A 27,198-nucleotide genomic window follows, 5' to 3' on the forward strand; every position below is an offset into this window, starting at 1 on the left:
TCATGTGCTCATCAAAATAATCCTAGAAGTCAGGTACTATATATCTTCATTACTGATGAGAAACTGAAAAACACAGGTTAAGAAAACAGCCACGAATTATAATTAAACTCGAGGCATTTTCCAATGTGAAACGAGATGGCCAACAAAAGCATCTATGGAAGTAAACCCACCACAAATTAGAAGATATATGGAAAGGTAGTTTATAAATTATAAGCTTAAAAATATATATGGTTATTATTTCCTGGAAACAAGGAAACAATTAAAAAAATTTTTTTCGTTGGCCACATTAAAGACATTCTTCCATGAATTTTTATCATTTATCATTCATTTTATGAAATATACATCAGTCCAAGAGAAAGTTTCCCAACAATGGTTCATTTGGTTTACTGTTTTCCATTCAATTATATAGTGATAGGTGTATACACACACACACACACACACACACACATATATATACACATACACCTATATTTCCATTCCACTGGACAGTAGAATGTGATAATATAAGACTTTTCAAAGGTGACCTGATCACATTTAAAATTTGAATTCCAATTCTCCTTCCCTGGTACTACCTATCTCTACGTTATTGTCTCCAACACTGTTTTCAAAATCTGACATAGTACGTTGATTTAACTTGTTTACTGTCTCATGACAGTTTGATGAGAATAGAGATTTTTGTCTGTATACCTAACGTTTAATACAGGTAAATATTGTAATGACTCTGTAAAATTTGAACAAATGTTTAAATGAATAGCCAGGAATAATTGTTTCCTTCTTTAAAATTCACAGATATAGACAAAACACAAAGCTCTCCATCCCCATCTCCAGTTTATTATTATTTATGTAAACATACAGGATAGTTACATCCAGGGAAAAAGGGCAAGGATTTTTCTCTTACACCAAAGTAACAACTGCCTTTCCAAGACCTTTTTTATACATAAATCCAATAAATGAAAAGGCTGAAGTGAAGCATACTGCATTTTTTCCCCATCATACCAGAAACACAAACAACTAAAAGTGAATGTTTTAAGTGAATAAATTCAACAATTTACTTTGCCATACCTGCATTTTTTAAAAGATTTCATTTTCCTGAAATTGTTTAGACACAGCATGCAAACAACACACTCTCCTAGGAATGTTTTGAGATCACTCTGTGCTACTGAACAGGAATAAATAATAATAAATAACAATCATCATTTTCACAAAACACCACCCCCAAGCAAAAATCTCAAAGTGCTTACAAAATATTTCACAAGAATCTTACAAGGCATACATAAAACATAAACATAGTACAATCATAATTTTTTCAAACATCAAAGATAGATATCAATTCCTCAAAAAAATTTATTACTATTCTTTTACTCTCCCCTCCCATCCTCATCCCTCCCCCATAAAATTTCATCCTAGGAAGCAAAAATAAGAAAAGTACTTCAATCACAAACTATTTCTGGAAGGGAAATGTTCTCATGCCCACCAATGGCTAATCATGTGTCAAATGGGAAAGAAAATTGAGCACTGTGCCATCACTGTTCTCAGTGGAAGAAAAACACTTTAACTTAGAAAAATTCTGTCTTCAAAGGAGTACTCAAATTGCAACATTCATAAAAACACAAAATTCTCCTCACTTGCTTTCCCCTCTTCTCTGTCCTTAGGAACTCAGGAAGATTTAAATAGAAAATAACATTTTAGACCAGGAAATGACCTTAAAAATTATCAAGATCAAAGCTGTTATTTTATACAAATTTAAGAAAAGCTCAAGGAGAAGTGACCTACCCAATGTCAGTAACTAGTAACCCGGGAGTTATGAAGCTGGTTTTCTTACCAAATATGAGAGCTGGATTCTTTAAAATCTCTCCCAGAGTTAAAAATCTATACAGAATATATTTTTCACAAAGTATCACCAAAAGGATATTTAATATTTCTAACAATCAACATGGGATTCATCACAAAATTCAAATAAATGATACAAAGTATATTACATTTTAAAATATGGAAGGGCTTCAACATAAACTAAACATAGCATAAATTCTAAATAAAGCTGAGGTGACTAGAGGAGGAATAGAACATCTTGAAAGCTGTATTCAGTCAGGCTTTTTTTTTTTTTACCAAAAGTAGTTCCTGTTTTTTAGAAAATACGATTTGCCTGACAAAATATTTTAATCTTTGTTATAACAACAAAGAATGTTTTGTGTTACACGTGGATGGGAATAGTAAGAGAGCAATGGCTCATCCACAATCTGAACTATCACTCTAAGTAAAATAGCCACATGGTCATGGTTTTACTTTTGGCACATTTCTGGAAATATAGACTAAAACTCTAGGGAGGGTTGGGTTTTTGTCAATACACAGTAAATGAAAATTGCATTAATAAAAATGAAAAGTTATTAATTAAGAGAACATGAATAGCTGCTCCCCATGTTTAAACTGTTCATCCAGTGACAGCAAGAAACACTGGTATTGCCAATCCAAGATAAAGAAAGGAATGAACTACTGATACACACAACATGGATGAATCTCAAAGGCATTATGCTAAGTGAAAAAAAGCATCTCAAAAGGGAACATACTGTAAGATTCCATTTACGGTATTTCAGAAAAGGTAAAATAGTGATGGAGGACTGTTGCCAGGGTTTAAGGCTAGGAGGAAGAGTTGACTACAAAGGGGCAGAATAAAGGAGTTCGGGAGGGTGATGGAATGTTCTATATCCTGATTGCAGTGGTGGCTGCATAAATCTGTACATGTGTTAAAATTCATAGAACTGTACACCAAAACCAAAGATCAGTTTTACTATATGTCAACTAACAAAATAAAACTAATTTCAAAAAGGAAATGGAACAAATATCTTAGAGCTCCATGCCAACAGTATAATTTTACTGGCCACAAAATTATTAAATGCAATTGTACTAAGTAAAATCAAGAAACCTAGGCCAAAGTAATCATTTCTAAAATACATATATTAACAACTCATGGAAATACTATTTAAAGGAATATTAGCTCATGTATAAGGAAATTCTGCTACTCCCAAGTGAATCTCAATTGTGTTCCTTTATAGTTTAAAACAATAGATACCTTAGTGTTTAGTTTAGAATCCAATAGTTGGTTAAAAAAAAAGTTCACTAGTTCTGTTCTTAAAGTGAATAATAATGGATAACAGTATGTTTTGAAATTTATCTTCTTCCCATTATCCTAATTTATTAGAGTCACCGTATAGTTGGATTTTACACTTATATCAGTTATCTACAGTCTCAAGCTTAGAATCTGGAAATACCGCTGGATCTCCTCTGTCACCAGAATCAAGAATATTTAAGAGGAACATTGTTTCTCTAGGTATATCACTGGGACTTTTACATAATGTATGAGACGAGACAGCATCCCATCAGCTTTACCACGTCTCCCACACTTTGGAACTGGTAGTACAAGTTCAGAAAGAATAACATGTGTAGGTAGACCAAAAATAAGACCCAAAGATGGGGGTGGAAATGCGATATTACAAATGCTGCATTTCTATAGAGACTTGTGTAACAGTATGATATAAGGCTCACATAGCAAGGTATGATTCTGATTATAGATTTTGCCTTTCAAGATCATGCCTGGGTAGTTTTTCACCACTGCTTCTGCCATGGACAGAGGTTAAGTGCTTTTTGAGGGCAGATTTGTGCTTGAAATCCATATCACAACAGTGGCATTTGTACGGCCGATCCCCACTGTGTATGTTCAGGTGGTCCTGAAGTGTGCTTTTAGCAGTAAATGTCTTCAAGCACACAGTACACTGAAAGGGCCGTATGCCCATGTGCCCTCGAATATGGCGGTTGAGATTTTTCTTCTGCGTAAATGTTTTCCCACACTGTAAGCACAAGAACAGTTTATGCATCTTAAGGTGGCGCAGATAGTTTTCAACATGAAGAAACCCACGAGGACACCGGGGGCACTGGTGCCTCAGTGAATACGCATCCTCTAGACTTTGGATCTCATTCACTGTCCCATGACTTCCTTCAGTATTCTCACAAAATAAGCTCTGATCTTGATTCCCAGGAACTTCGGCCACTCTGCTCTCAACTGTAGAATTGATCAGTGAATGCTGTGTTTCAGAAAAATACATGCTTGCTTTTGAAGAGGTACAAGGCTGTGAAAACTTCTCATTTTCTACACCTCCATCACTGATAGATTCCACATGGAGGATACGAATTTCATTGTCTTTAAAACCTGGGTCTACTGAAGACAGCTCTGGTGACCTCATTTCGTTTCTCTCTGATGTCAAGCTCTCTACTGTAGACTGTAAAGCACTGCTTTCCTCTTCTTTAACAGGGAAATCTATATTTACAGAACTATCTTCTGAAATTTCAATTATTTCACAGTCTTTATCTGAATTTTCTTCTTCATTCTTAACATCTGGATCAGAGGATTGACACAAGTCAGCATGCTGACTGCTATTTTTCATAGAAAGATCAATTTCCAGATACTTTGACAAAGCTTCTGTGCACTTTTCTACAATGTGAACCATCTGAAGGTAACTAGCAGCAGTCAAATATTTCAAAAGCTCTTTCCTCTTAACTTCAAGTGCTCCAGTATAGCAAGAGAGCAACAATTTTCTGCCAACTTCTGCACTCTGCAAGATGGTGATTCTGACATGTTTTGACTGTGTGAGTAAAAACTGATCTCTCATGAAAGTGGAGCAAGCAGCTAAAATCACCTTATGCCCCTGGAACTCAGTGTCATTAATATAAATTGACACATCGCAAAATAAATTCTGCTGTCTCAAAAGATTCATTTTCTGCAAGACTAAATCTCCTTGCTGTTCAAACTGGAAGTGCAGAATTTCAGACTCAGCAGCCATGGTCACAATCTAAGTAAAATAAAACATAAACATTGATGTAAGTATAGGGAATGCTTTCCTACATTGTGATAGTAACAACAATCAAAAAAAAAAAAAAAATCCCAAACCTTAATTGGGTAAGAGACAACTCAAAATCTAATCTGGGTGCTAAGTATAAACCCCTACGTAACCATCTCAAAACCCAGAAAAATAAAATGCAGTTTTCAATTGCGGCACTCTTTGTTTTGTTTTGTTTTTGTTCCAGCACTTATTACATTGAGTTGTACTCAACAGTTTCTGTTTTCCTCCTTGGCTAAATTTCATGTGCTTTGTGGTCAAGGACAATGTCAATGCCCACTACTAAGCTGACTTAATATAGCTTCCTAAGTTAGAAACCTTAATGTAATCTCCAAACTTCGAGTCCTCATCACTACTGCAGGTCCTCTCTGTTCACCTGCACCATTGCAGTCTTCTAGCAGGTCTCTTTGATACCACTCTCTCCTATATTCCAAACTACCTCCTCCTTCTAAGTGCCACCAGGTTAACATCTTTTAAAACTTAGGAAAAAAAAAATTCTTTTTCTCTTCTGTTTTAAATCCTCCATTGTTCTTGTCTACCTCCAGGACAGCCTAACCTTCTTAGCAAATACGAGAAATTTGGCCTTCTCCACCTTTATGGCTTTATCTTTCCTCTTTTACACTGAAGCTTCTAAGATATCTAGATTTTCACCAATGCCCAGACAAGAAGGCCCAATACACCTTTGCACATTTGCACATGTTACATTCGAGCTTCCAGTTCCTTTTTCCAGCTAGTGATCTGACTTAAGGCTCAAATGAAATAAGACTTCAGTGACCCCTCCACCTGTCTCCCGGACGGAGTCAGCTGCGCCCAGAACACCACGAAATGGAGCCTGGTTTATCTGAGTTCCTGCAGCAAGCCCAGGTCCAGAAACAGAGCAGAGGCAGCTGAGAGGATATCTGTTGAAGTGAATCTGGATCCCAGGTGGCCTTGAGAGATCCTCCAGTTCGCCAGGCAGGTCTTCCCGAGCCAAGCTGCCAGAACCAAGCCCTTGGGCTCGGTGCCGGCAGTACCAGTCTAGCCAACTCCTGGGCCGCGCCTCGCCGCCCTACCCTTCCTCGTCCTCGGGCTTCCCCACCTGCCCGAGTCTCCATCGCGCTCACTCACCGACTCAGAAGCCAGAGCCCAGCTTTCCGAGGCAGCGGCGGCGGCCCAGGCCGGAAGGTGGGGTTAGCCTGGGAGGAAACACATCCGGTGTCAACTAGCTTTATTCCTCTTTGGGGCGGGCTGGGCGTCCCGGAAGGACATCCTGGGACAGTCTCCCTTCCTCATTCCCCCCGCGCCTGAAATGACAGAAAGGCACCCGAATTCCGGCAAATTCCATCTCTTCCGTCCCATTTTCGGCACTTGAGCCATCCCCTCCGTGAGTTCTCCTCAACATCCGAACCGCAAACGGATTGTGAAGTTGGGGTACAGTGCGTCTGTCGGAGTACCCAGCTCCGAGACCCCTGGGAGGCCCTCCGGGATAATTAGAGACTGGGTCCTCTCCTTACCCGGGCATATACAATGTAAAAGGTGGCGGAGGAATTTGCCTAGCTAATGCCCGATCAGGTTGTGGCCCCAACCTCTGGATCTTACCTCACCCCTCAACTTGTCTCTTCCTTCCCGCGCCCCCTTCCCGCTCAGTTCCCTGGCAAGCCCAGGCCTTGTATCTAAACCGTTGGCCCACCCGTTTCCTCCAACATTCCCTACCCGTCCTCCCACTTATCCTTCAAAATCTCGTTCATAAATCCTGAGCTGTCCTTTAGTTAGTTGACTCCCACTGGGGGAAGACTTTGGCTGCCTTCATTACAGCAATTACCATACCTGTATTCAAATCTGTGTCCCATCTAGGCGGAGGTATTTAGGTCAGTGACTTACTGATCTTTGCATTCCCGAAGTCTAGCGCTATGGAATGTCTGAACTAATTCTTAAAAGCAGTTGCTCTACCTCCTCAGTCAACAGTACACGAGGAAGTAACTGACCCTAGTAACACTTCTCTGGTTGGCCCAGATTTGCTTCAGAAGCCAAACTCGGCGTGCTTGATTAATATGCGTTTTAAAGAATTGGAGTGAAGAAAGCATTCCTGTATTCAAATTCAAGCAATTGGAAAGGGAAGCAGGAGGGGAGAGAAAATAAACAGCTGACACCAGAGCTTTAATTGTCACACTTTTATTAAGGAAACTTCCCCATAATAAGTGAAGAGGTAGTTCATAGTATGTCTAACATACAACAGATTTAGAACAGCTATTCACCAGCTGAAATAAAATGTTCTGGGTTGTTTGTTTAGGACAAGATTTTAGAAGTAGTGACACTGGTCACCCTCCATTTATAGATCTTCTAATAAACAAACTGAAACAAATTAAAACCACATCTGATTTACCTCAGAGCCACTTCAGTTTGGAGTTTGTCTTTAATATTAAATAATAAATAAATAACCATGACACAGTAAAATTTTTAAACCAAACTATGGTAAAGAGAGCCCTCTCTCCTTGTTATCCTGGGGATCCATAAAATACAAATACTGAATGTCTAAAGTTTCAAAAGGTCTTCCTCCTCTATAAGAATATGACTAGTTTTGAAAGTCATCTTCCCCTATCAAATACTGTAAAATGTATTTGATATCAGTAACTTGACCACTTTGCAATGCAATCTAAGAAACATGTATCAATAAAAAAGGAGAAAAATCAAGTAAATTAAGAAAATGTCTCACAGAAACAGAAACCTCTCCAGTGAAGAAATGGGGGTGACTGTTAACCACTTCAGTGGTTTGCAGTTGCAAAAGGTGAGAACTAGACATTTTACTGATACAAAACCATCAAGTTGCTGATTTTAAATGATCAAAGAAAGCAAGACAGTTTCCTTTATTATTCCTAGGGTAAAATCAAACTGACACCTCATCTCACTAAGACCACATGAGACTGTAAGGTCTGTGAGGGCAGGGACCACAGACATCTTACCTCCATATCCTCAGTATCTAGCATAGTGCCTGGTAACAGCAGGTGCTCAATAAATGTTTCCTGAATGACTGAATGAATCCAGAACTAGTCTCCAACCAAAGAGACCAATCTTATTTGAATCCATGCCTTTTAGTCTTCAAACCGGTAACAAAAACAGGGCATGAATGTTAAGTAAAGGAAGCACTCCAACTTGAAATTTCCCTGTGATAAAATGACGTTTAGAGAAAAAAATAGCAAAACACTGGTTAACATGTTAGTGTCTCATGGTTGCATAGAATTGGTACTCTTTGGCTGGATCATATAAAAACCAGAATGCTAGGCAGCATCTTTAGACCATATAATGAGTGACATTAGGTATAAGATACCTATTAGTCTTATCACTCAATTTTATTCTCATTTTAAATCTTTTAACAAAAGGTAGAAATTATACTTCAAATCAGATTCACACATAAATGCATCAAGAATTCCTACTCAAGTTAAACCTAATTTTTGGTTTTTCTGTACATGGACTCTCATAGCTCAAAAACAAAAAACAAACAAACAAACAAACAAAAAAAAAAAACCAAAAAAAGAAAAGACAATCCTGATGAAACTAAATAAACACTGTTTCCAGACAAAAATCAGTTTCACATTTGGATCCTTCTCACATTATTCTTACTTGTCCTTTCCCTTCCTAACCAATACCCAGCAAATCAGTCACTTGCTTAGGAAGAATGTAATATTCATTCTAACCAAAAATTAATTTACAAAAATAAATCCTTCTGTGATATTTTGTTTGCAAAATCCAGGCTGTCTCTAAGCAAACAGGGATTCACAAAGGGGAAGCACAAACTAGGAGCTTTTTGCTAAGGTATTCTTGATCATGTACTAAATCTTTTTAAGTCAAGGGACAGTGAGAAGAAGTGAGGAGACATTAGCTCATATTTAGTTACTTAACTACTTTGGCCAACTTTGGCCAGGCCACCTCTTTGGGCTTTGGATACCTCCAACTTAAAAAAGAGAGGTGGACTAAATGAACTCTTAAGATTCTCTAAGGACTCAAACACTCCTATTGCCTAAATCTAACTCATGGGTCAGAAACTAGTAAGACTCAAAATTTTATTTCTGAGCTATAATATGTGCTTTAGGAAAAACAGTGGTTTTGTTTTTCCATATCAGAAGATCAACTTTGTATTAGCAAGTTATCAAACATGGCAAGGGGGACTGTATATTTCTACAGGAATATCTAAATGTAAAAACCTGATTGCTCATTCTGTGACCCACTTTTTTCATCCATTTTAGAAATTAAGGTACACAAGGAAATGAAAATTCAGAGACTACTGCAATACACTGGACAAACTCTGAAGGCCAAACTCACATTACTGATGGCTATCTTCTAAAACAAACTCCAGAGACTGACTCCCAAATAACCCCTTTTTAGAGAGACCATTATACATTAGCACATTTTAAGTGTGCTTGGAGCAATCCCAACTTCAAAAGCATCAACAAGTAAGCTACACGTTAATTACAAGCATTTGGCATCTTTTGGGGAAGACCTCCCAAATAGTACTGGTGTATAACTGTATTCTATCTTTTGTTGATTATGGTCCTCATGGTGATTCCTAACTATCTGCAACAGTAGTAGGTGCTCAATAATTGTACTCTGGTCTACGTGAATGATTCTCAAGACATGAAATTGGACCATATGCTGTTGAAAAGAGTACAGAACAAACCAAAATACTTCTTTACAGCCAGCTCCAAAACAAATACAAATTGTAGGAAGCAGATTCATTCATTTATCAGACATAGGTGAATTATCGATAGGCAACCAGAAGTTCTATTACATATTCAGGCCAATGGTAGTATCACCTTGTATCTCAGCCTCTTTTCTGCCAAAGAAAAATATTATTCATTTCTCTTTGCATCTATTAGTGGAGTGCAGGTAATGTTATTGATTTGTTGGTACCTTCAGAATGTGCCCAGTGGAAAGCCTAAAATAGTGTCAGTCTAAGACATAAGTCAATGTTAGGTAGACAAATGGAATACTCTCCTTGGGAAAGGAAAACAGATATCACAGGATAAATAATTCAAAACAGAACATGGGAGAGGACAAAAGGAAGGCAAGACCACTCCAAGTGGCAAGTTGCCTGGTCTGTTAGTGCTTTGACTCACCCCTACAACTGGCACAGAGGCTTTGGAGAAGTTAAACTAGCAAAATCACTCCTAAAAAGACTCAGACTATTGCCACGTTTTCAGTCAGTTCTAGTTGTGAGCATAAAGCCCCTACTCAATTTACACAAGTACTATCATTCCTTAAGTTCAGGACAGCTTGGGCCAGTTTACCTGCATCCAGCACCTGCGTTGCATCAGGCTGTGGCTGACACCCTTTAGAGTCTGAGACTGTTGTACATGCAAAAGAATCAAAATCCACTGTGAGGTCTTGCACATTTCTTTCATTGGCATTATCAAAGCTGTTTTTGCCATGCAGCTGTTTAAGGTGTTTCCTCAAAACTGGCTTATGTGCAAAAACCATGTCACAATAGTTACACTTATGGGGCTTATCTCCACTGTGAAGGTTAAGATGATCCTGTAAGGAACACTTCTGAGAAAAGGTTTTCCCACAGATTTTACACTGGAAAGGTTTAATGCCGGCATGCACACGCATGTGTCGATGAAGGTTGCCTTTCTGAGTAAAAGTCTTGCCGCAGAGTAGACACATAAAGAGTTTGTGCATTTTTAAGTGGTTGGCGTAGTTCTCCAGGTGGCGAAACACCCTGGTACACTTTGGGCATTGGTGATGCCACTGTAGGCCTTTGTCTACACCTCGAATATTAGGCCCAAAGACATCTTTTGAGGCCATGATGATGTTATCACTGCCTGTGTAGGAGAGGGCATAATTGTGGAGATGGTTCTGTTCTATTTCACTTACTCTGTTTTCCACAGTTGAATTTATCAGAGAGTGCTGGGGCTCTGATGAATGTAAAGCAGTGGGTTCAGAAGAAATAAACTGGTTCTGATCTTTTTTACTTCTAACCTCTGATACATCCCCAATAGATTCTACCTTAACAATCTGAATATCACTGTCCTCCATATCCATACTGTCTTCAGATGGATGAATACAAGGTGAGTCCTGCTTTGGGGAGCCTCTGGCATCTCCCTGATGTTCTTTTGACTGGGGAGAAGCACTCTGTGGTTCACATCCCTCTTTACTATCCATTGGTTGTTTTGGCTTTATAAACTTCCACAAGGCCTGCGTGCACCGTTCTACAATGTGGCTCATCTGAAGAAAACTCGCAGCAGTCAAGTAATTTACCAGTTCCATCTCAGGGAATTCCAGCACACCACTATAACAGGATAAGAGCAATTGTCTCCCCACTTCGGAACTCTGTAATATGGAGATTTTCACCTCTCTGGAATCGTTCAGTAAAAACTGGTCTCTTAAGAAGGGGGAACCTGCAGCAAACACAATTTTATGCCCCTGCACCTCAATATCATCTATGAGAACTGTAACATCACAAAATTTATTCTCTTCTCTTAATTTGTTCATTTTTTGTAACATTGAATCTCCATAATTTTCAAACTTGAAGTGAAGGAGATCTGATCTTTCAGACATTTTGGCAGACCTAAAGAACAGAAATGTAAAAAGGATGAATTTAAGAAAATTCAAACAATTAAGAAAACCTGGATTTTCCTTCCAAAAACAAATTTGTGTTCTCATACCTCTTTATATGTAACTGAATGAAATTTTCCCTGAAAGGGGAAGCTAGTATAACAGATTTCAAAGGCTGTTCAGAATTACTCCTTACCAACATCAAGTGTCAATTGCACCTCAGGAGTGGATCTGTATCAGTGTATACACCTTGGCATTCATTCAACTTTTTAAGATGCTTAATACAAGAACAGCGCTCGAGTTACTTCAAGAGCATTTTTCACTTCTCAAATGAGAATTCTATTGGGTTTCAACCTAAAACATCCCAACAAGTAATCATAAAATAAGTATTTTATTTTGCATGACCCTGTGAACCTGCTGCTTTGTAGGCAAAACACTCTTTTCCTTTGCTTTGTATTTTAAAGAACTGCAGTGACATTGCTTGCCCCATTCCTGGGTAAACCCTCTTCTGTTTCAACTGATGTAAACTTACTCACACAAGTATTCCTGCAATAAAATGAAAGTCACATGCCGAAAGAGACAACCTTTGAACAATGTCAAAGGCATAGGTCTTTATCCTGTGTATTTTAGACAAATCTAAACTCTTTCTCAAGAAATATTTCTTGATACCTGAAGTAAATAAAATATTTGCTTTAGAAAAACCAGGTAAGCCACTTGCTGGGAATCTGAGTAGGAGGAAGGTATACCTGACTAATCCCTACTGGATTCTATTCTTTCTTCTTTATCCCTTTATCCCATCATTACTCATCAACTGGACTGCTGGAACGGAGTCACAAATGTTTGTTGGTTACAGCTTCTACTATCTCTAATCAAACTTCTACACCACATGTCATCTTTCAAAAAACACAGATATGATTATACCCAACGCCTGCCTAAAATCCTTCTGTGACCTCTTGTTGTCTCCTGGATGAAGACTAACCTCTTGAATATAAACTGATTAAGTAAATTTAACAATAATTAAGGTAAACACTGGCATAACCCATTCAACCACGGAGAAGGTATCTTTGCCAAAACTGCGTATTTGCCCCTTCATGTAGCAATTCCTTTGGAGAAAGTCCCCATGTTCTGATTCCATACTCTCCAAATGATTTTCTGATAACTCAGCTTCCCATGTGTCACTCTATAGGGAAGGAAGAATTAGCCATGTCAACATGATAATTCCAGTCCACCAGTCATTGTTAAAATAATAAACTGGCACCCTGTCTAAATACCAGTTTTCTGTGAGATCAAGTAGGTAAACCAGGTCTACCCCTGAGAATTAGCTCTACAATCTCAGTGCATCAATAAATTCACCTCAAACTTTGTGTATTCATCATCTCCATAGTTGACAATCACATGGGACAGCCAGGTGTTCCTAGCCACATCTGGCCCCTGAAACCCAATCTTATAATTTGATCTTCTATAACACTGACTTACAAAGGCTCACAGAACACCAGTTCATGAAGGCAGTATCCAGGTCTTATCCATATTGCTCATTGCCTACTTTATGATAACATTCTATTGACTCCAAGCCTTAGCACAGTTATTTCCTTAGTCCAGAACATGACTCCTTGCCAATTCTGACTCCTTTATTTCTTCTTAGGGTCCTTCCCTAACCCCTTAGGTTACAACAGTTGTCTCTACTGGACCTACAGCCTAGTACTTCTATCTTAACACTCAAAATACGTTATTAAATACTTGTCCTTTCCTCTCTGAACTGCAAGCTTCGTGGCATTAGAGGGAGTCATCTCCATCATCTTCAACGGGGCTGATGCTGGGTACCCGCATCTTCTAGGGCAAAACGCTTTTTCCTTTTGCTTCAGATTCTACTTAATGCAGCCACATTATTGGCCAAAATCTCTTCGATTCAATATTGTACTAAACATAAGGCAGGTGCTCAGTTTGCCTTGGCTGAACCATTAAGATTCACTTGATAGTAAGAAGGAAGAACTGCTGTTAAGACCAGCTCAGTATCTGCATATGCATTACAGGTCTGAGGCCATGAGCGCCTAGAAAGGAATGAAATGAGAATAAGAAGCAAGGAAAAATAACAAAAGAAATTTGAAAAAACTTGATGACTGGAGACAGAAAATGAAAAAAGGGAACATATAAAGGTTCTAAACTTAGGAGTTCAGCTGAATGAAATTACTGAAAGAGAGGTGAAATTTAGGAGGGGGAGTTGGTATACCACAAGTATATTAAAATATATTTATACATAAATTATAAACTTTTCCCTTGAATGGCATTCTGAGTGTACAGAAGGGAGGGGAGGGATGTAGAGAAGCAAATGTAATTATCAGGGAAAAGATGGTGATTTATCAAATAAAAAGGAAAAATCTAGAAGATGCAGGGAATATATCAGTAAAGAAAGTGGTAAAACTGTATTATCACTGGTCAGTTTTAGCAATTATGGTAGCTTAACATATTCATTCTGGAAATGGTGAATGTCCCAAGTTATAACTAGAAATTATATAAATGACTGTTGTTTCAAGCCAAACAAAAGGGGAATCCTTTCTTAGAGTTTAGCTTGTCCTAAATCTACCCTCAGATTAGTATTTTCCTACTTACACCCCAAAATGAGCATTAATTTCTTCCATGTACAGTATGACAATGGTCGAAGTGCTTTAGACCACAATCCTCAGGGATACATTGTTCCATGAAGCTCCAAAGATAGGAGTTGGAGCTTCATTTACTTCCTATTCATCAGTCTCAAGAAACTTACCAACGGGAGCAAACAGGTATCTTAGGAAAGTGCATGATTTGCCTGCTTTAGTCTAAGAGGAAACTGTTTATTTTAAGAAGTTTTCCCTTATGTGTCAGTCCACTCTATTGTCTCCCTTTGATAAATTCTTATCTCCAGGCCACACAGTTTATCCCTTAATTGTTTCCTGTCACTAGTTTCTCTTTCCAACAGACTGTTAGTTGAGGGCAAACCAACTGTTATTTTTCACACAGCTCATTCAACAAAAGCCATAATTAACTCTTAATGTTCACTATGGAATTATTATTGAGCTATGGTAAAGATGCTCTTCAATATCATGATATCCTCTTTTGAGTGTCTTGGGAAAAATTTCTTTCTGGAGTTTGTTTCCAAAATAGTTTTGACAACAAAAAACCAAATTTTAAACTAAGTTTTTTTTTTTTAACTTTAAAAAAAATCTCAAAGTAAAAAGGAAAAATTGTTTCATATGAACGGTTAGATTTTATTTAAAAAATAAGAGAAATGATAGCTAATCTTTACTGAATCCTTGCTGAGTAAGTGTTTTACCTAAATTGAGCGATTTAATTCTCAAAATCTCTGTAAGGTAGGTATTATCATCTCCATTTTGCCTCTAAGAAAACTCAAGCTTGGTGAACATAAATAACTTGCTCAATTTAAGAGAGGCATAATGTGTTAACTGTGAGAAACAGAATGTGTGCTCAAGCTGCATGATGCCAAAATTCATGTATGAAATAACTAAGCTAGCTGAAGTTTTATCTTATGGATGTTAACTGGGTAACTGTTCAGATTTTCTGCTCATATCCATTCAGCTGTACACTTATGATTGATATGTTTTTGTATGTTTAGTTATGCTTCAATAAAATGTTTATGTTTAAAAACAAAAAGTACAACTTAAAGCCAAATTTAAAGTCAAATCTAGAGGACTTTAACAGTAAGCCATTTATGTATTATCCTTGTTTTACCTTCCTTTCTTGCCTACTTTAACTTTATATTATTTTTCTATCTTTTGTGTATTTATTTTTGTAGAATGAAACAATGTCATTTACAAAAAAACCCCATAAAAATAATGAATATATTTGATTTTCAGAATCCCCAACTGTATTTACCTTGTAAGTATAATAGCAATTATTCATAATTGTCATAAAAATCACTCACATAATTCTAGATTATAGCAGAGCTTCCAGTAACTGAAAGAAAGCAAATAACTAATCAGGAAGAATAGAGACTTGGCCACCACATTCTGCTCATTCTTTCCTCAGAATGATTTCCAAATTCTCTCTATATTCTTACTATCATTGGCATGGTTCAGGTCCTTATCTTCTGTTGTCTAGGTTACCATGATTAAGCCTGAATACTGCCGAGTTCTAGTAACTTTTAAATGACCTATTTCTTAAACATCAATGAAACAGGAATAGTCTCACTTCAGATCACTTTCTCTTTGTTCATAGTTACACAATTCTTCCATAATTATTTCTGTAAAAAAATGTTCCAGCTAGTTTGAAAATTTCACTCTTTTCAAACAGGAGTAACCAAAAATGATCAGTGAATATATTCTAGGTTGAACAATGTTCATTGCTGCAAAATGGGCAGCAAGAAAATATCCATGTTCCTTATCTCAAATGCCTCTAATAATACTGACAAGGAAAATTTGTCTGTTTTGTGTAATAAACCCCCAAGCTATGTGTCAGTCTATTTCCTCATCTACCTCATAAAAATGCCTTTATCTTTCAACTTAGGATTCACAACTACTTGGAAATCTTTGTCTTTCATTAATACCATATACTGTTTTTCAAAGGGGTTGTAACATACTACAGTCTTTCTTTCTATAAACCTCAATCATTTTTTCTTTTGGGTAACTTTCATGACACTGCATTCTCCAAGTTCTCACTCTTTTGTTTTAGTTATAACTGTAAGTAAAATTACAGAAGTATATTCTTCCTGGAAACTTTTTGATTATAGGTAAAGTAGAACTCCCCTTTCCCAACCTCTTTCCACTCAGTACTCAGTTTGTTCTAAGTTTGTTCCTTCATGACTCTCCCTCCCCAACCCATTTTAAAAATAACACTTCTATATGCCTAGCCATAGAAAATACAAAATAAAATTACATATCTGACATATAAACTACACATACTGTCTTGGAACTTTCCTTTTCCATTTATTGCTTTTGAGGGCTATTTATGTTGAATAAATAATAGATCTAGTTCATTCATTTTAAACTACTGTACAGAAGTGGACAAGTTACTTAACTTCTGGGTTCAGTTTTCCACCATTCTTTTGCTGGTCTGTTCCTCAAGGGTTCACTAAATTGTGTAAAGGTAAATATATTCTTCAAATCTTACTCCTTGATTTTTTGCTATTCGGTCAAGGCTTACTTCCTCAGAAAGCCTGTCTGGTTTCTCAATGTTTTTTACCTCCTCTATTTAAAAAAATTCCTAAATCCCCATCCTCATGGCTAATCTTAACCAAACTTACCCTCAATTCAAGCTAATCAAAAACACTTTCCTGGGCTACTACTCTATCACTTGAAATGCATAATATCTAAATTCTTGCACTGTCTAAAACTCAGTAAGTCAAAAATAAAAACTTACAGAGAATGGCTCTGAGGACAGTGGATGCGAAGGCAAGGAAAGCTGTTAGTATGCTCTTAATTTAACAAATCAAGATAGAAATGATGAGGGTCTGAACAGAGACAACAAAAATATGGATGGAGAGAAGAAACAGATTCTACAGACATTTCAAACAAAGAACTGATGGACTTGGTGAGCAAAGTGGGGAACAAGAGATGTACAATCAAATGACTCCAAGATAATTGGTTTGAGTCACAGGATCTCTTTGACAGAGCGTCATTAAATAAGCTAGGGAATATTGGAGGGGATGATCATGGGTTGGGTCTTGAAATGTTTAACCAGGGGAGCCTACATGACATCAAAGGGAAGATCTACTACCTAGCTGGACACAGGTCTGAAACTGAAGAGGAGACATGATTATAGATAATCAGTAATAGATTAAAGTGTGACATAATTTGACCTAATTGTGAATGAAACTGACCTAAAATGGCACAGATTGGAAAAAGATCTAAGACAGAAGAAAAGAAATAAAAAACAAATACATAACACAAACATAAATACATTACTTACCTTCTTCTCAATCTGGATCTCCTTCCAAGCCTCTCCGTTTTTTACCAATGAGTCTATCTTTGCTTAAAAATTTCCCATTCTTTTACCCCCATATTCAGTCACTGCTTAGTGCAGTAGGTAAAACCATGGATTCTGGAGCCATATTTCCTGGAATCAAAACCCTGCTCAACCACTTACTAGCTTTGTGACCTTGGCAAGTTACTTAACCTCTTCTGTGCTTCAGTTTTCCCATCTGTTAAATAATAATATAACTTCATAGAAGTTGTTATGGGAAATTAACTTTAAAGTAAATTAAATTTTAAAATTAAGTTAATTTTTAAAAGAACTTAGAACAGTGCCTGGAACTGTGCTCTACAAGCATTTGTTAGGTAAGTAAACAAATAAATCTTGTCCATTTTCTTTGTGCAATCCTTCACATGTGGCCTTTTTTCATTCCCATTTAACACCAAACAACTTGAGGTCTCCATTATTTCATAGACTATCACCTCATCACTTTACTAAAATTGCTTTGTAAAAAGTTACTCATGATCTCTTGATAAAGACATGCAATCTTCCCCCCCCCCCCCCATTTCCCAAATGCTCTGCATCAATTGTCCCAAATGACACTTCTTGGTATTCTCTTCTTTTGACTTCTGGGTCTTCTTGGCTGTTGGAACCCTGTATTCTTATATCATGTAATTCCATTTCTGCTACTACACCAACTACCATTAGCTCTAATTCCTCTTTCTTTTTGGTAAATGCAACCATTCCCCCCAAATATTCCCTTCTTTTTTCAATAACCTCTTCCTGATGCCAACTGTTCTCATGGCTTCTACCTCTATGTTCTATGATGATTCAAATCTCTACCTCTAGCCACAGCATTTAGGCTGAACTGCAGATTGCATTTCCAACTCTATACTGGACAGTTCTATGTGGCTATCCCATTAGGCCTTTAATTTAACATATCCAAAAAATGAATTTGTAATCTACACTAAGTTTATGGTTTTGATGCTGATAATGGCATTAACATTTTTCAAATACCACAGGCCTAAAACCTAGGTATCAGCTTTGATACTTCTTTCACCCTAAACATCCAATTTATTACAGAATCTTGACACCATTCGCTACAGCATACTTGCCTTCTCTCCAATAACACTGTCATAACTCCACTTCAGGATTTCATTACCTCTCACTAGGCTGGTCCCATTAATCTTTCAAAAGGATCTCCAATAAGAGCATTTAGACATTAGCTAAGAGTCCACAATCAGTTAATAGAAATTCCTATTCTATAGGCTGATCTCCAGAACAAAATGGCTTTCTAAAATGCAAATCTGACCATTTCAGCCTCCTGCTCAAAACTCTTCAAAAAGTGCTCACCTCCTTTAGGGATTAAACCTTTCATCTCGGTTTACTTCCCCAGCTTCGTATCTCCTTTGCACAATAGCCCTGTTTCTCCTTCCTCCTCTTCCCACACAAGTTATGCTCAGTCATTCCTTCAGAGCATTACATCTGTTCCTCCTGCAGGAAAAGCTCTTCTCCACCTTATCTTGTCCAAGAAGTATAATTCAGACATGACTTTCTTTCTTCAGCCTTCCCAGCAACTGCCCCTTGGACAGTTCATACATAGATGACATATATATATAACGTAGGAGCACTTACTTGTTTTTATCTGGCTCCCAAACTTGACCCTGAAAATTGGAACAATATCTTACAAAACCCCAGTGTCTGACACGGCGCCAGAAACATAGAAGGTGCTGTAGCAAAAGGGTAACCTAGGTTAGCACTCATAGTGATTCTCGCGGTCTGGCACTGAGGCCTTGCCATGGCCCAGCTTCCTATAAGATGCCAGAGTGGAGCATTCAAGCCAACTGCAGGGCCCTCGGCTGGGGTCTCAGTAGGAGGTCCCTGGGGCATCCTTAAGGCTCCCCACTCCAGACACTGGGGAGGGAAAGGGGCGGGGCACAGCATGGGTTGGGCCAAGGGCTCCTTAAGTTCCCCCGGGCCTAGGCCAGACCCTCGGCCCCCATCCCAGTGCAGGTCCCGGCCAATCCAGGGCCCCAAGGGGGCTCCATTTTGAGAGACCTCGTACCCCTACCCGGCGCTCCGGCCGCCTCCGCACTTACAGACCCGGGGAAAGGCCACCGTCAGGATCCGGCACCGCCAGGAGCTCCGGCCCCTCGGGGCTCCGGGAAGGGGGAGGGGCAGGGAACCCGAGCCAAAGGGGGACCCAACGGAACCGGAAGGGCAGCCCTCGCCGGACAAAGACAACTTCCAGGTCCCATGGTCCTCTCCGCCAATCGGAAGGCTGGGAGGGCGGCAGGGCCGGGAGAGGGAAGCTGTGGGCGGGGTGCAGGGAGTGCGCCGGGCTCCCGCAAGCGTCCCCGCCGGTGACCCGAGGTGCGTCCGGAGCTCTGTTGTGCGCGCTCCGCTCTTTTTCAGCGGCTCCTTTCGAGAGGGGCTTCGGCCGTCTGCTGCCTGCGTGGGCCTTGGGGGCGCCTCGGCTCTTAAAGCTTAGGTAAGTCCCTCCCGCCTAGGGATGTGGACTCGCCTCCTTGGGGCCCAGAAAGTATAGGGAAGGAAGCTCATTTCCCTGGCTTTTCTGATGTTGGTGTTTCCCAGGGATCTCCTGCAATCCCTGTTATCTACAATGTGCTGACTATTCACAAATTTCTTTCGCCAGACCAGACAGCTCTCTTGAGCTCTATGGCCAACTACCTAGTAGTCATTTACAATTGGTTCAGTGTTATGTACCTTTGAACTCAAGTTCATCTGCAAACCTGCTTCTTATCTCCTGTGGTCCTTGTGTTAGTGAACAGCATCACCCACGCAGTGCCGGCAACCAGAAAACTTTAGTATTATTCTAGAGTCCTTTTCCTCCTTGCTAATCCAATTGCTCACTGGGTTCTCCTTTCTTTCTTTTTTTCTTTTTTCTTTTGGCGGGGGTGGGGCTGAGGGGAGGTGGGTATTGTGGTAAAACACACACTGAATTTATCATTTGTAGGTGTGAAGTTCCATGTTTTAAGTACCTTCACAATGTTGTGTAACTGTCACCACGGCGATAGTCCGCTTCATTCTTTTGCATATGGTTATTGTTTCTCCATCACCATTTGTTTGTCCTTTCCTCATTGAAAAGGCTTGACACCTTTGTTGAAAATCAATGACCATACGTGTGAGAATTATTGCTGAGTGCTCTGTTCTATTACATTTGACTGAATGTATGTCCTTATACTAGCACCATTTTCTGTTAATTATTGTAGCTTTGTAGGAAGTTTCTAAGTGAGGAAGTATGAGTCTTTAAACTTTATTCTTCTTTTTCAAGATTGTTTTGGCAATTCCAGGCCTCTTGAAATCCCGTATGAATTTGAGGATCAGCTTTTACATTTCTGAGAAAAGGACTGTTGTGATTTTGATAGAGATAATGTTGAATATGTAGATCACTTTGGGTAACATTGCCATCTTAGTTTTAAGTCTTCCTGTCTAAGAATATGAAATGTCTTTCCATGTACTTAGGTCTTCATTAATTTCTTTCAGCAAGGTTTTCTAGTTTTCAGGGTATTTAACTCTTTTTGATAATATTGTAAGTGGAATTGTTACTTAATTTCCTTTTCATATTGTTGCTGGTGTGTAGAAACACAACTGATTTTTGTGTGTTGTTCTTGTACCCAGCAACGTTGCTGGAATTATCTTTAGGCTTTAGAAGTTTTCTGGTGGATTCTTTGAGATTTTCTATGTATATGATTATGTTGCCTCTGAATATAGTTTTACCTCTTCCTTTACAATTTGGGTGCCTTTTATTTGTTTTTCTTGTCTAATAGTTCTGGCTATAACTTCTAGTACAGTGTTGAATATCAGCAGTGGAAGGAGGCACCCTTGATTTGTTCATGATCTTAGAAGTATAGCCAAAGTATTGAGTTTGATATTAGATGTGATAATAGATCTTCACAAATACTTTTATCGTGTTGAGGAATTCTCCCTCTATAACTACTTTTCTGAAAGATCTCATGTCAGCCTATCATGAAAAGGCATTGTATTCTGTCAAATGCCTTTTCTGCATCAATTGAGATGATCATGAGTTTTTTCCCCTTAGTTCTATCACTGGTGAAGCCATCTGGTGCAGGACTGTTCTCTTTTGGGAGGTTTTTAATTACTCACTCAATCTCCTTACTTGTTATAGGTATGTTGAGATTTTTCTAATTTATCTGGCATCTATATAAGTAATTTGTGTGCTTAAAGAAATTTCTCCATGATTTTCTAGGTTATTTGTTGGCATACAATTGTTCATTGTATTCTTTTATAATCCTTTTTATTTCTGGAATGTCAGAAGTAATATCCTCACTTTTATTTCTGATTTTAGTTATTTGTTCTCTCTTTTTTCTTTGTCAGTCTATTTAAAGTTTTGTTGACTTGTGTTGATGTTTTCAAAGAAACAACTTTTGGTTTCACTGATTTTTCCCTTTTTCTATTCTTCTTTTGTTTTATCTCCACACTGTTTTATTTCATTCCTTCTGCAAGCATTGGGTTTAGTTTGTTATTTTTCTTGTTGTCTTACTGCATGAAGTATGAAGTTCGGTATTATTTTGAGATCTTTCTTCTTCTTAATGTAGCCATTTACAATAAATTTCTGATTACTGCTTTCATTGCATCCTATTAACTTTTGGTATGCTGTGTTATCATTTTTATTCATTTCCAAGTATACTCTAATTTCCCTTTTGATTTCTTCTTTGACCATTTGTTCTTTGAGTGTGTTGTTTAATTTGTACATCTTTTTAATTTTCCTGTTTTTCTTCTGTTGATTTCTAACTTCATTTCATTGTAATTGGATAAGATACCTTGTATAATATCTTTTAAAATCTATCGAGACTAGTTTTATGGCCTAATATATGGCCTGTCCTGAATAATGTCCGAAGTGAACTTGAAAACAATGTATATTCTGCTATTGTTTGGTGGAATGTTCTATATATTTCTGTTAGATCTAGTTGGCTTATTGTGATGTTCAAGTCCTCTAATTACTAATGTATCTTCTATCTGGTTGTCCTTTTCATTACTGAATATGCACTATTAGAGTTTCTAACTATTGCTGTGGAACTGTTTATTCCTCCCTTTTATTCTGGTCATTTTTGCTTCATGTATTTTGAGAGTCTTTTACTAGTTATGTAGACATTTATAATTTTTATGTAATCTTGCTTTATTGAAACTTTTATTAATATATAATGACGTTCTTTGTCTCTTGTAAACTTCTTAAAGTCTATTTTGTATGATTTTAGTATAAGCACCTCAGCTCCCTTTAGGCTAATACCTGCATGGAATATCTTTTTGTTTTTTCACTTTTAACTATTAATATCTTTCAATCTAAAGTGAGTCTTTTCTAACTGCATGTAGTTGGATCATCTTTTAAAAGAACCCATTCTGCCCATCTCTGCCTTTGAGTTGGAGAGTTTATTCCATTTACATTTAAAGTAACTACTGATAAGGAGGGACATTTTGCTATTTGTTTTCTATTGGACTTATAGCGTTTGTGTCCTTCATTTCTTCCATTTTTGCCTTTTTCTGTTTATTTGAATTTTTGGAGTAAAAAGTTTTGATTTACCTTGTATTTCCTTCCACATATATTCTATAGACATTTCCTTTGTGGTTGCCATGGGAATTACATTTACCAGCCAAAAGTTGTAACAGTCTAATTAGATTGATAGCAACTTCAGTAGCATACAAAAACTCTTCTGTACAGCTCTGTCCCATCTCACTGTTGTTGATGTTACAGATTACGTCTTTATACACTGTGTGTGCAATAAACTAGATTAATATTTTTATGCATTTGTCTTTTAAATCATATAGAAAATAAAAAGTGGAGTTAAATGATAATTATAGTATTACTTCTATAATTGCCCATGTATTATCTTTGCCAGAGATCTTTATTTCTTCATATGGCTTTAAATACTGTTGAGCATCCTTTCATGTCAACCTGAAGGATTCCCTTAGCATTTGTTGAAGGGCAGGTTTAGTGGTAATGAATTCCCTTAGCTTTTTTTTTTTTAATCAGAGAATATCTTAATTTCTCCCTCATTTTTGAATGTCAGTTTTTCCAGGTATGGAATTCCCTGTCAACAGTTTTTTTTTTTTTTTCAGCACTTTCAATATTATCAACCCACTGTCTTCTGGCCTCCAAGATTTAAGATGAGATATTGTTTGATAACCTTACTGAGGATCTCTTGTATGTAATGAGTTATTCTCTCTTACTGCTTTCAAGATTCTCTCTTTTCTTTGGCTTTCTACACTTAGATTAGGTTATTTTTCTTTCTTCCCTTTCTGTCTTCTCTTGAGATGCCTACAGTAGTATGTTGTTTCTGTTTATAATGTCCCACAGATCCTTTTGGCTCTGTTCACTGTTCACATTTCTTCATTCCTTTTTTTTTTTTTCCCCTCTGTTTCTCAGATGGAGTAGGAAGAACATGGAATCCATCTCTCTACCTACACAACAATTGTACTGGCAGAAATTGTCCGAAGTAACTACTTTGGAACTACAGGTGCTATTTGAATGCTTGCATCTTTCAGGGAAAAGTGTGGTGGTAAACTGATGTTAATTTCAGTCAATGTCAGCCTTCAGTGTGATAGCACTACCCGTCTCCTACCCCTCAGCACTGTGGTAGGCAGTCATAATTCACATTCCTGGAGTGACTTGCTGGAGCTAGAGCGGGAAATAAGAATCTGGTTCTCAAAATACTAGAGTTCTGTGCTCTGATTGCTGATTGCTTTTGAGTTTTCAAGTGCAGGCAGAATCTAGCTGCCATGTTCCAACCCTACCCACTGAATTGACTTCGAAGGGATTTAAAGGAACAGCACCTGTTTTGTTTGTTTGGCTTTTCCCCTTTTACCCCATTTAGGAGCCAGACATTTAAGAACTAGGACATTGAAAGGAAACTACTTACATGGGGAAATTAGAAAGACACCATGTATAACCAGGAAAAGATACAGGCTCAGAAATAACCTGAGACGACCTCATGGTTTCACCTCAGGCTGACACTCTGTGATACCCAGCACAAAGACACCTTTCAACAATTAAAAAAAAAGAAAAAAAAAAGCAACCCCTGGAGAAGAGGGAGAATCTGACTTTGGGAGTTACCATATTATAAGATTCAAATGTCCATTTTCAATAAGAAATCAAAAGGTATACAAAGAAACAGGAAAGTATGACCCATTCAGAGAAAAAAAAGAAATCAACAGAAAACCATCCTTGAGAAAGTTTAGATGTCTAACTTTCTAGACAAAGAAGTTAAAACACCTATCTTAAGTTCCTCATTAAGCCAGAAGAAAACATGGATGAAATCTGGAAAATGATATATTAAAAAATGAGAATATCATTAAAGAGAAAGAAATTGTTAAAAAAAAAAAAAAACTAAAATGAAATTCTGGAGTTGAAAAGTACAGTAACAGATAAATACAATAACAATAAAAAATTCACTTAGAGGGGTTTAAAATCAGTCTTGAGCAGGCAGAAAAAAGGATCAACAAACCTGAAAATATTTCTTTCAAACCCTGTTCCTTTTTCCCTCCTTTCTTCCTCTCTAGTTCAAGCCTTGCTTATCTTAGCCTCCAAATGTTCTATTTACTCCCTGTTTTGCCTTCTCTACTTCTACCAGAATTAAAAAAAAAAAAAGACAAAAAACTCTGATGTTGACACTGCCCTCAGAAACCTCTAAGGATACCTGTGTCTATAGATTGAACTTCATGTTCCTTAGTTTAGCATTCAGGGATCTTCCCATTTTGGCTCCACTTTGCCACGTCAATCCATTGAACTTGAGATATAAATTCCAGTCTCCAGGAAATACAAGGTCTAGAGAAATAAACTCAGTGACTTCTTGAGGAAGCAACGATTCAGATCCAGAAGGTGGGAAATTTTTCACTTCAACGGGACTGATTTCTTCAGTAAGCCAGTGTCTTTCAATTTTATTTTCTTCATCGCTAAATTAAAAAATACTTAGGGACATCACAACCAGATACAAAGTGTGGGTCTGGATGGATGCAGATTTAGGAAAACTAGCTGTGAAAAACATATATTTTGGTCAACAGAAAATTTAAATATAGTTAGGTATTAAATGAGAGGAAAATTTACTAAAATGACATTACTGATTTGGGAAAGCCAGCTATAAAAATATTTTTAGGTTGTCAGAAAATATGAATGTGATCCAGGAATTAGATGAGAAGAAAGTTTACTGAAATGGTAAGGTAGATGTTAACTGAATAAAGCAGATTGCTAAACTGTGATCTCATTTTGGAAAACAATATGTAGACACACAAAGAGGGATGTGTATTAAAGTATTAACATTTGTAGTGGGAATGTGATGTTTTTATTTTTTATTTTAGGTTGTCCCAATTTTCTACTTTTCTCTAGGACATACTGAATGATTCTGTAATAAAATTTTGTATATTAAGATTTATGTAAATATTGGGGGTATACATGAGAATCAAGAAATACATGAATGTATGGTCACCAAAATATTAAAAGTGGTTTTGTCAGGATTTCAGAGGATTTTACTTTCTTTATAACATTATATCTATTATTTGAATACTTTAAAATGGGTGTGTATTATTATATAACTGTAAAGGAGAAAAGGAACAATGCTACTTTCCTGTGGGAGTGCAGCCAAGTCTATTGAAATAGACAAGTCACAAAGAGGACTGCAACAGCACAGCTTTTTTTTTTTTTTTTTCCTGTGGTTGATTTGGATGTAAAATCTACAGGAAAACATTGCGAATGACTCATTCACCAGGAAAAGAGCATACGCTATTTGACTAAAGAGAGTAAGGGAGAGGCCGTAGAAATATTTCATAAAGACTTAAGTAACACGTTTAATAATCATTGTTTTTATTCCTAACTACAGTGTAAATTTATTCAGGGCAGGGACTTTAAACTTCATTCTATTTCCATTGTGCTGCATTATCACTTTTGAATGATTTTTAAATAAAATCCCAGCCCCATCTTTGAGTAATACTCTGAAAACTGTTTCATTTCTGTTCTATTCTATGTGTCTCAAATACTTTAAGGCAGCCGTGTTGTAGCCCGTCGCACTTGACTTTAAAGTCAAAAGTTTTGACTTTTAGACTGAATTGTTATTTAGGCCGGGCTCCTTTACAAAATGAGAAAAATCATATTCTCAAGGTCTGTGGTAAAGCCAAGTGATACACCTGTAAAAGGACCTACCTATCACAATCCCTGGCATGTTGTGCGCCCTCCTTAAAGGCCAGGTGAGTTGAGTAACATCGTTAAGGGTGCTTTTGAAACAGCACTTGAACGTTAAAGGTGAATAGGGGGTTCCTTGCTTTGGCACCAGTCGTCTTTGGGGTCGTACCCGCTCTTAGGGGCAACAGGTGCTACCCAGCCTGTTTCCCTTCGGCAGTGCAGCTTTATAGTTCCTGCTGCAGACACAGATCAACTGTATCTTGAGTCCCGCTCCCAGGGTACAGACTTCGCGCAGGCGCAGACTCCGGAGGCGGGCTAAAAGCACAACTGGGGCTTCGAGGAAAGGAAGTACGCCCCCGCCGCCTGTTGTTGGGCCAATGGGGCCGCTCGGCTTAGCCGAGGGCCTATGAGACGGGGCAGGAGGCGGGGTATAGAGAGGAAGGAGCCGCTCTCACGTGAGTAGGGGGCGGGGAGGGAGGGGGCAGGGCGGCTGGGGAGGCCCAAGCGGCTGAGCCTCTGGGACGGCGAACGGGCAGCGGAGGAGGAGACGGCGGGTCGGGTAGGGCCGCGTTTCCCCTCCTCCTCCTCCCACCCTCCTATCTACCAAGCCCGGGGAGGGTCCTCTGACGACCCCTGTGGGGAGCCAAGTTGTGTTCCCATCCCGCGGGGCTGGGCCGGCGAGACTGCGCTCAGCTTCCTCGGCGAGCCGGGTTCTGAGGGGAACCGTGA

The 27,198-nt window shown here is 38.1% G+C and overlaps 3 protein-coding genes across 13 annotated transcripts in view; 1 reads left to right on the forward strand and 2 right to left on the reverse strand.

Annotated features, from left to right (window-relative positions):
- Positions 1 to 809: 809 nt before the first annotated feature.
- On the reverse strand, positions 810 to 6,883 carry ZBTB6 (zinc finger and BTB domain containing 6). Of its 2 annotated transcripts, none has more exons than XM_010956164.3 (2): positions 5,997 to 6,883; positions 810 to 4,841 (listed from the first exon to the last, which is right to left on the reverse strand). In XM_010956164.3, the coding sequence occupies exon 2, from the start codon at positions 4,830 to 4,832 to the stop codon at positions 3,561 to 3,563; it is 1,272 nt and encodes a 423-aa protein (XP_010954466.1). In that variant the 5' UTR covers positions 4,833 to 4,841; positions 5,997 to 6,883; the 3' UTR covers positions 810 to 3,560. The 2 variants fall into 2 exon arrangements, with proteins under 2 accessions (XP_010954466.1, XP_045373532.1); XM_045517576.2 differs by lacking the exon at positions 5,997 to 6,883 and adding an exon at positions 5,673 to 5,986.
- Positions 6,884 to 7,024: 141 nt separating this feature from the next.
- Positions 7,025 to 19,558, reverse strand: ZBTB26 (zinc finger and BTB domain containing 26). Of its 7 annotated transcripts, none has more exons than XM_045517575.2 (2): positions 19,418 to 19,558; positions 7,025 to 11,430 (listed from the first exon to the last, which is right to left on the reverse strand). In XM_045517575.2, exon 2 carries the CDS (start codon positions 11,418 to 11,420, stop codon positions 10,095 to 10,097), a length of 1,326 nt encoding a protein of 441 aa, XP_045373531.1. In that variant the 5' UTR covers positions 11,421 to 11,430; positions 19,418 to 19,558; the 3' UTR covers positions 7,025 to 10,094. The 7 variants fall into 7 exon arrangements, with proteins under 7 accessions (XP_045373531.1, XP_010954465.1, XP_045373529.1 ...); XM_010956163.3 differs by having other exon boundaries at positions 19,422 to 19,548; XM_045517573.2 differs by having other exon boundaries at positions 19,390 to 19,539.
- Positions 19,559 to 19,670: 112 nt separating this feature from the next.
- RABGAP1 (RAB GTPase activating protein 1) overlaps positions 19,671 to 27,198 on the forward strand; it is a 141,818-nt gene continuing 134,290 nt past the window's right edge. The window contains exons 1-2 of one of the 4 annotated variants that reach the window (XM_045517568.2): positions 19,671 to 19,809; positions 23,725 to 23,815. The gene's annotated coding sequence lies outside the window, so the exon portion shown is untranslated. Of the gene's footprint in view, positions 19,810 to 23,724; positions 23,816 to 26,931; positions 27,029 to 27,198 lie in introns of those variants that run through there. The other 3 variants (XM_074362180.1, XM_074362179.1, XM_074362181.1) reach the window with 3 other exon arrangements.

Source organism: Camelus bactrianus, chromosome 4 (genome assembly GCF_048773025.1).
Source record: "Camelus bactrianus isolate YW-2024 breed Bactrian camel chromosome 4, ASM4877302v1, whole genome shotgun sequence".
In the NCBI taxonomy this organism is placed as follows: domain Eukaryota; kingdom Metazoa; phylum Chordata; class Mammalia; order Artiodactyla; family Camelidae; genus Camelus; species Camelus bactrianus.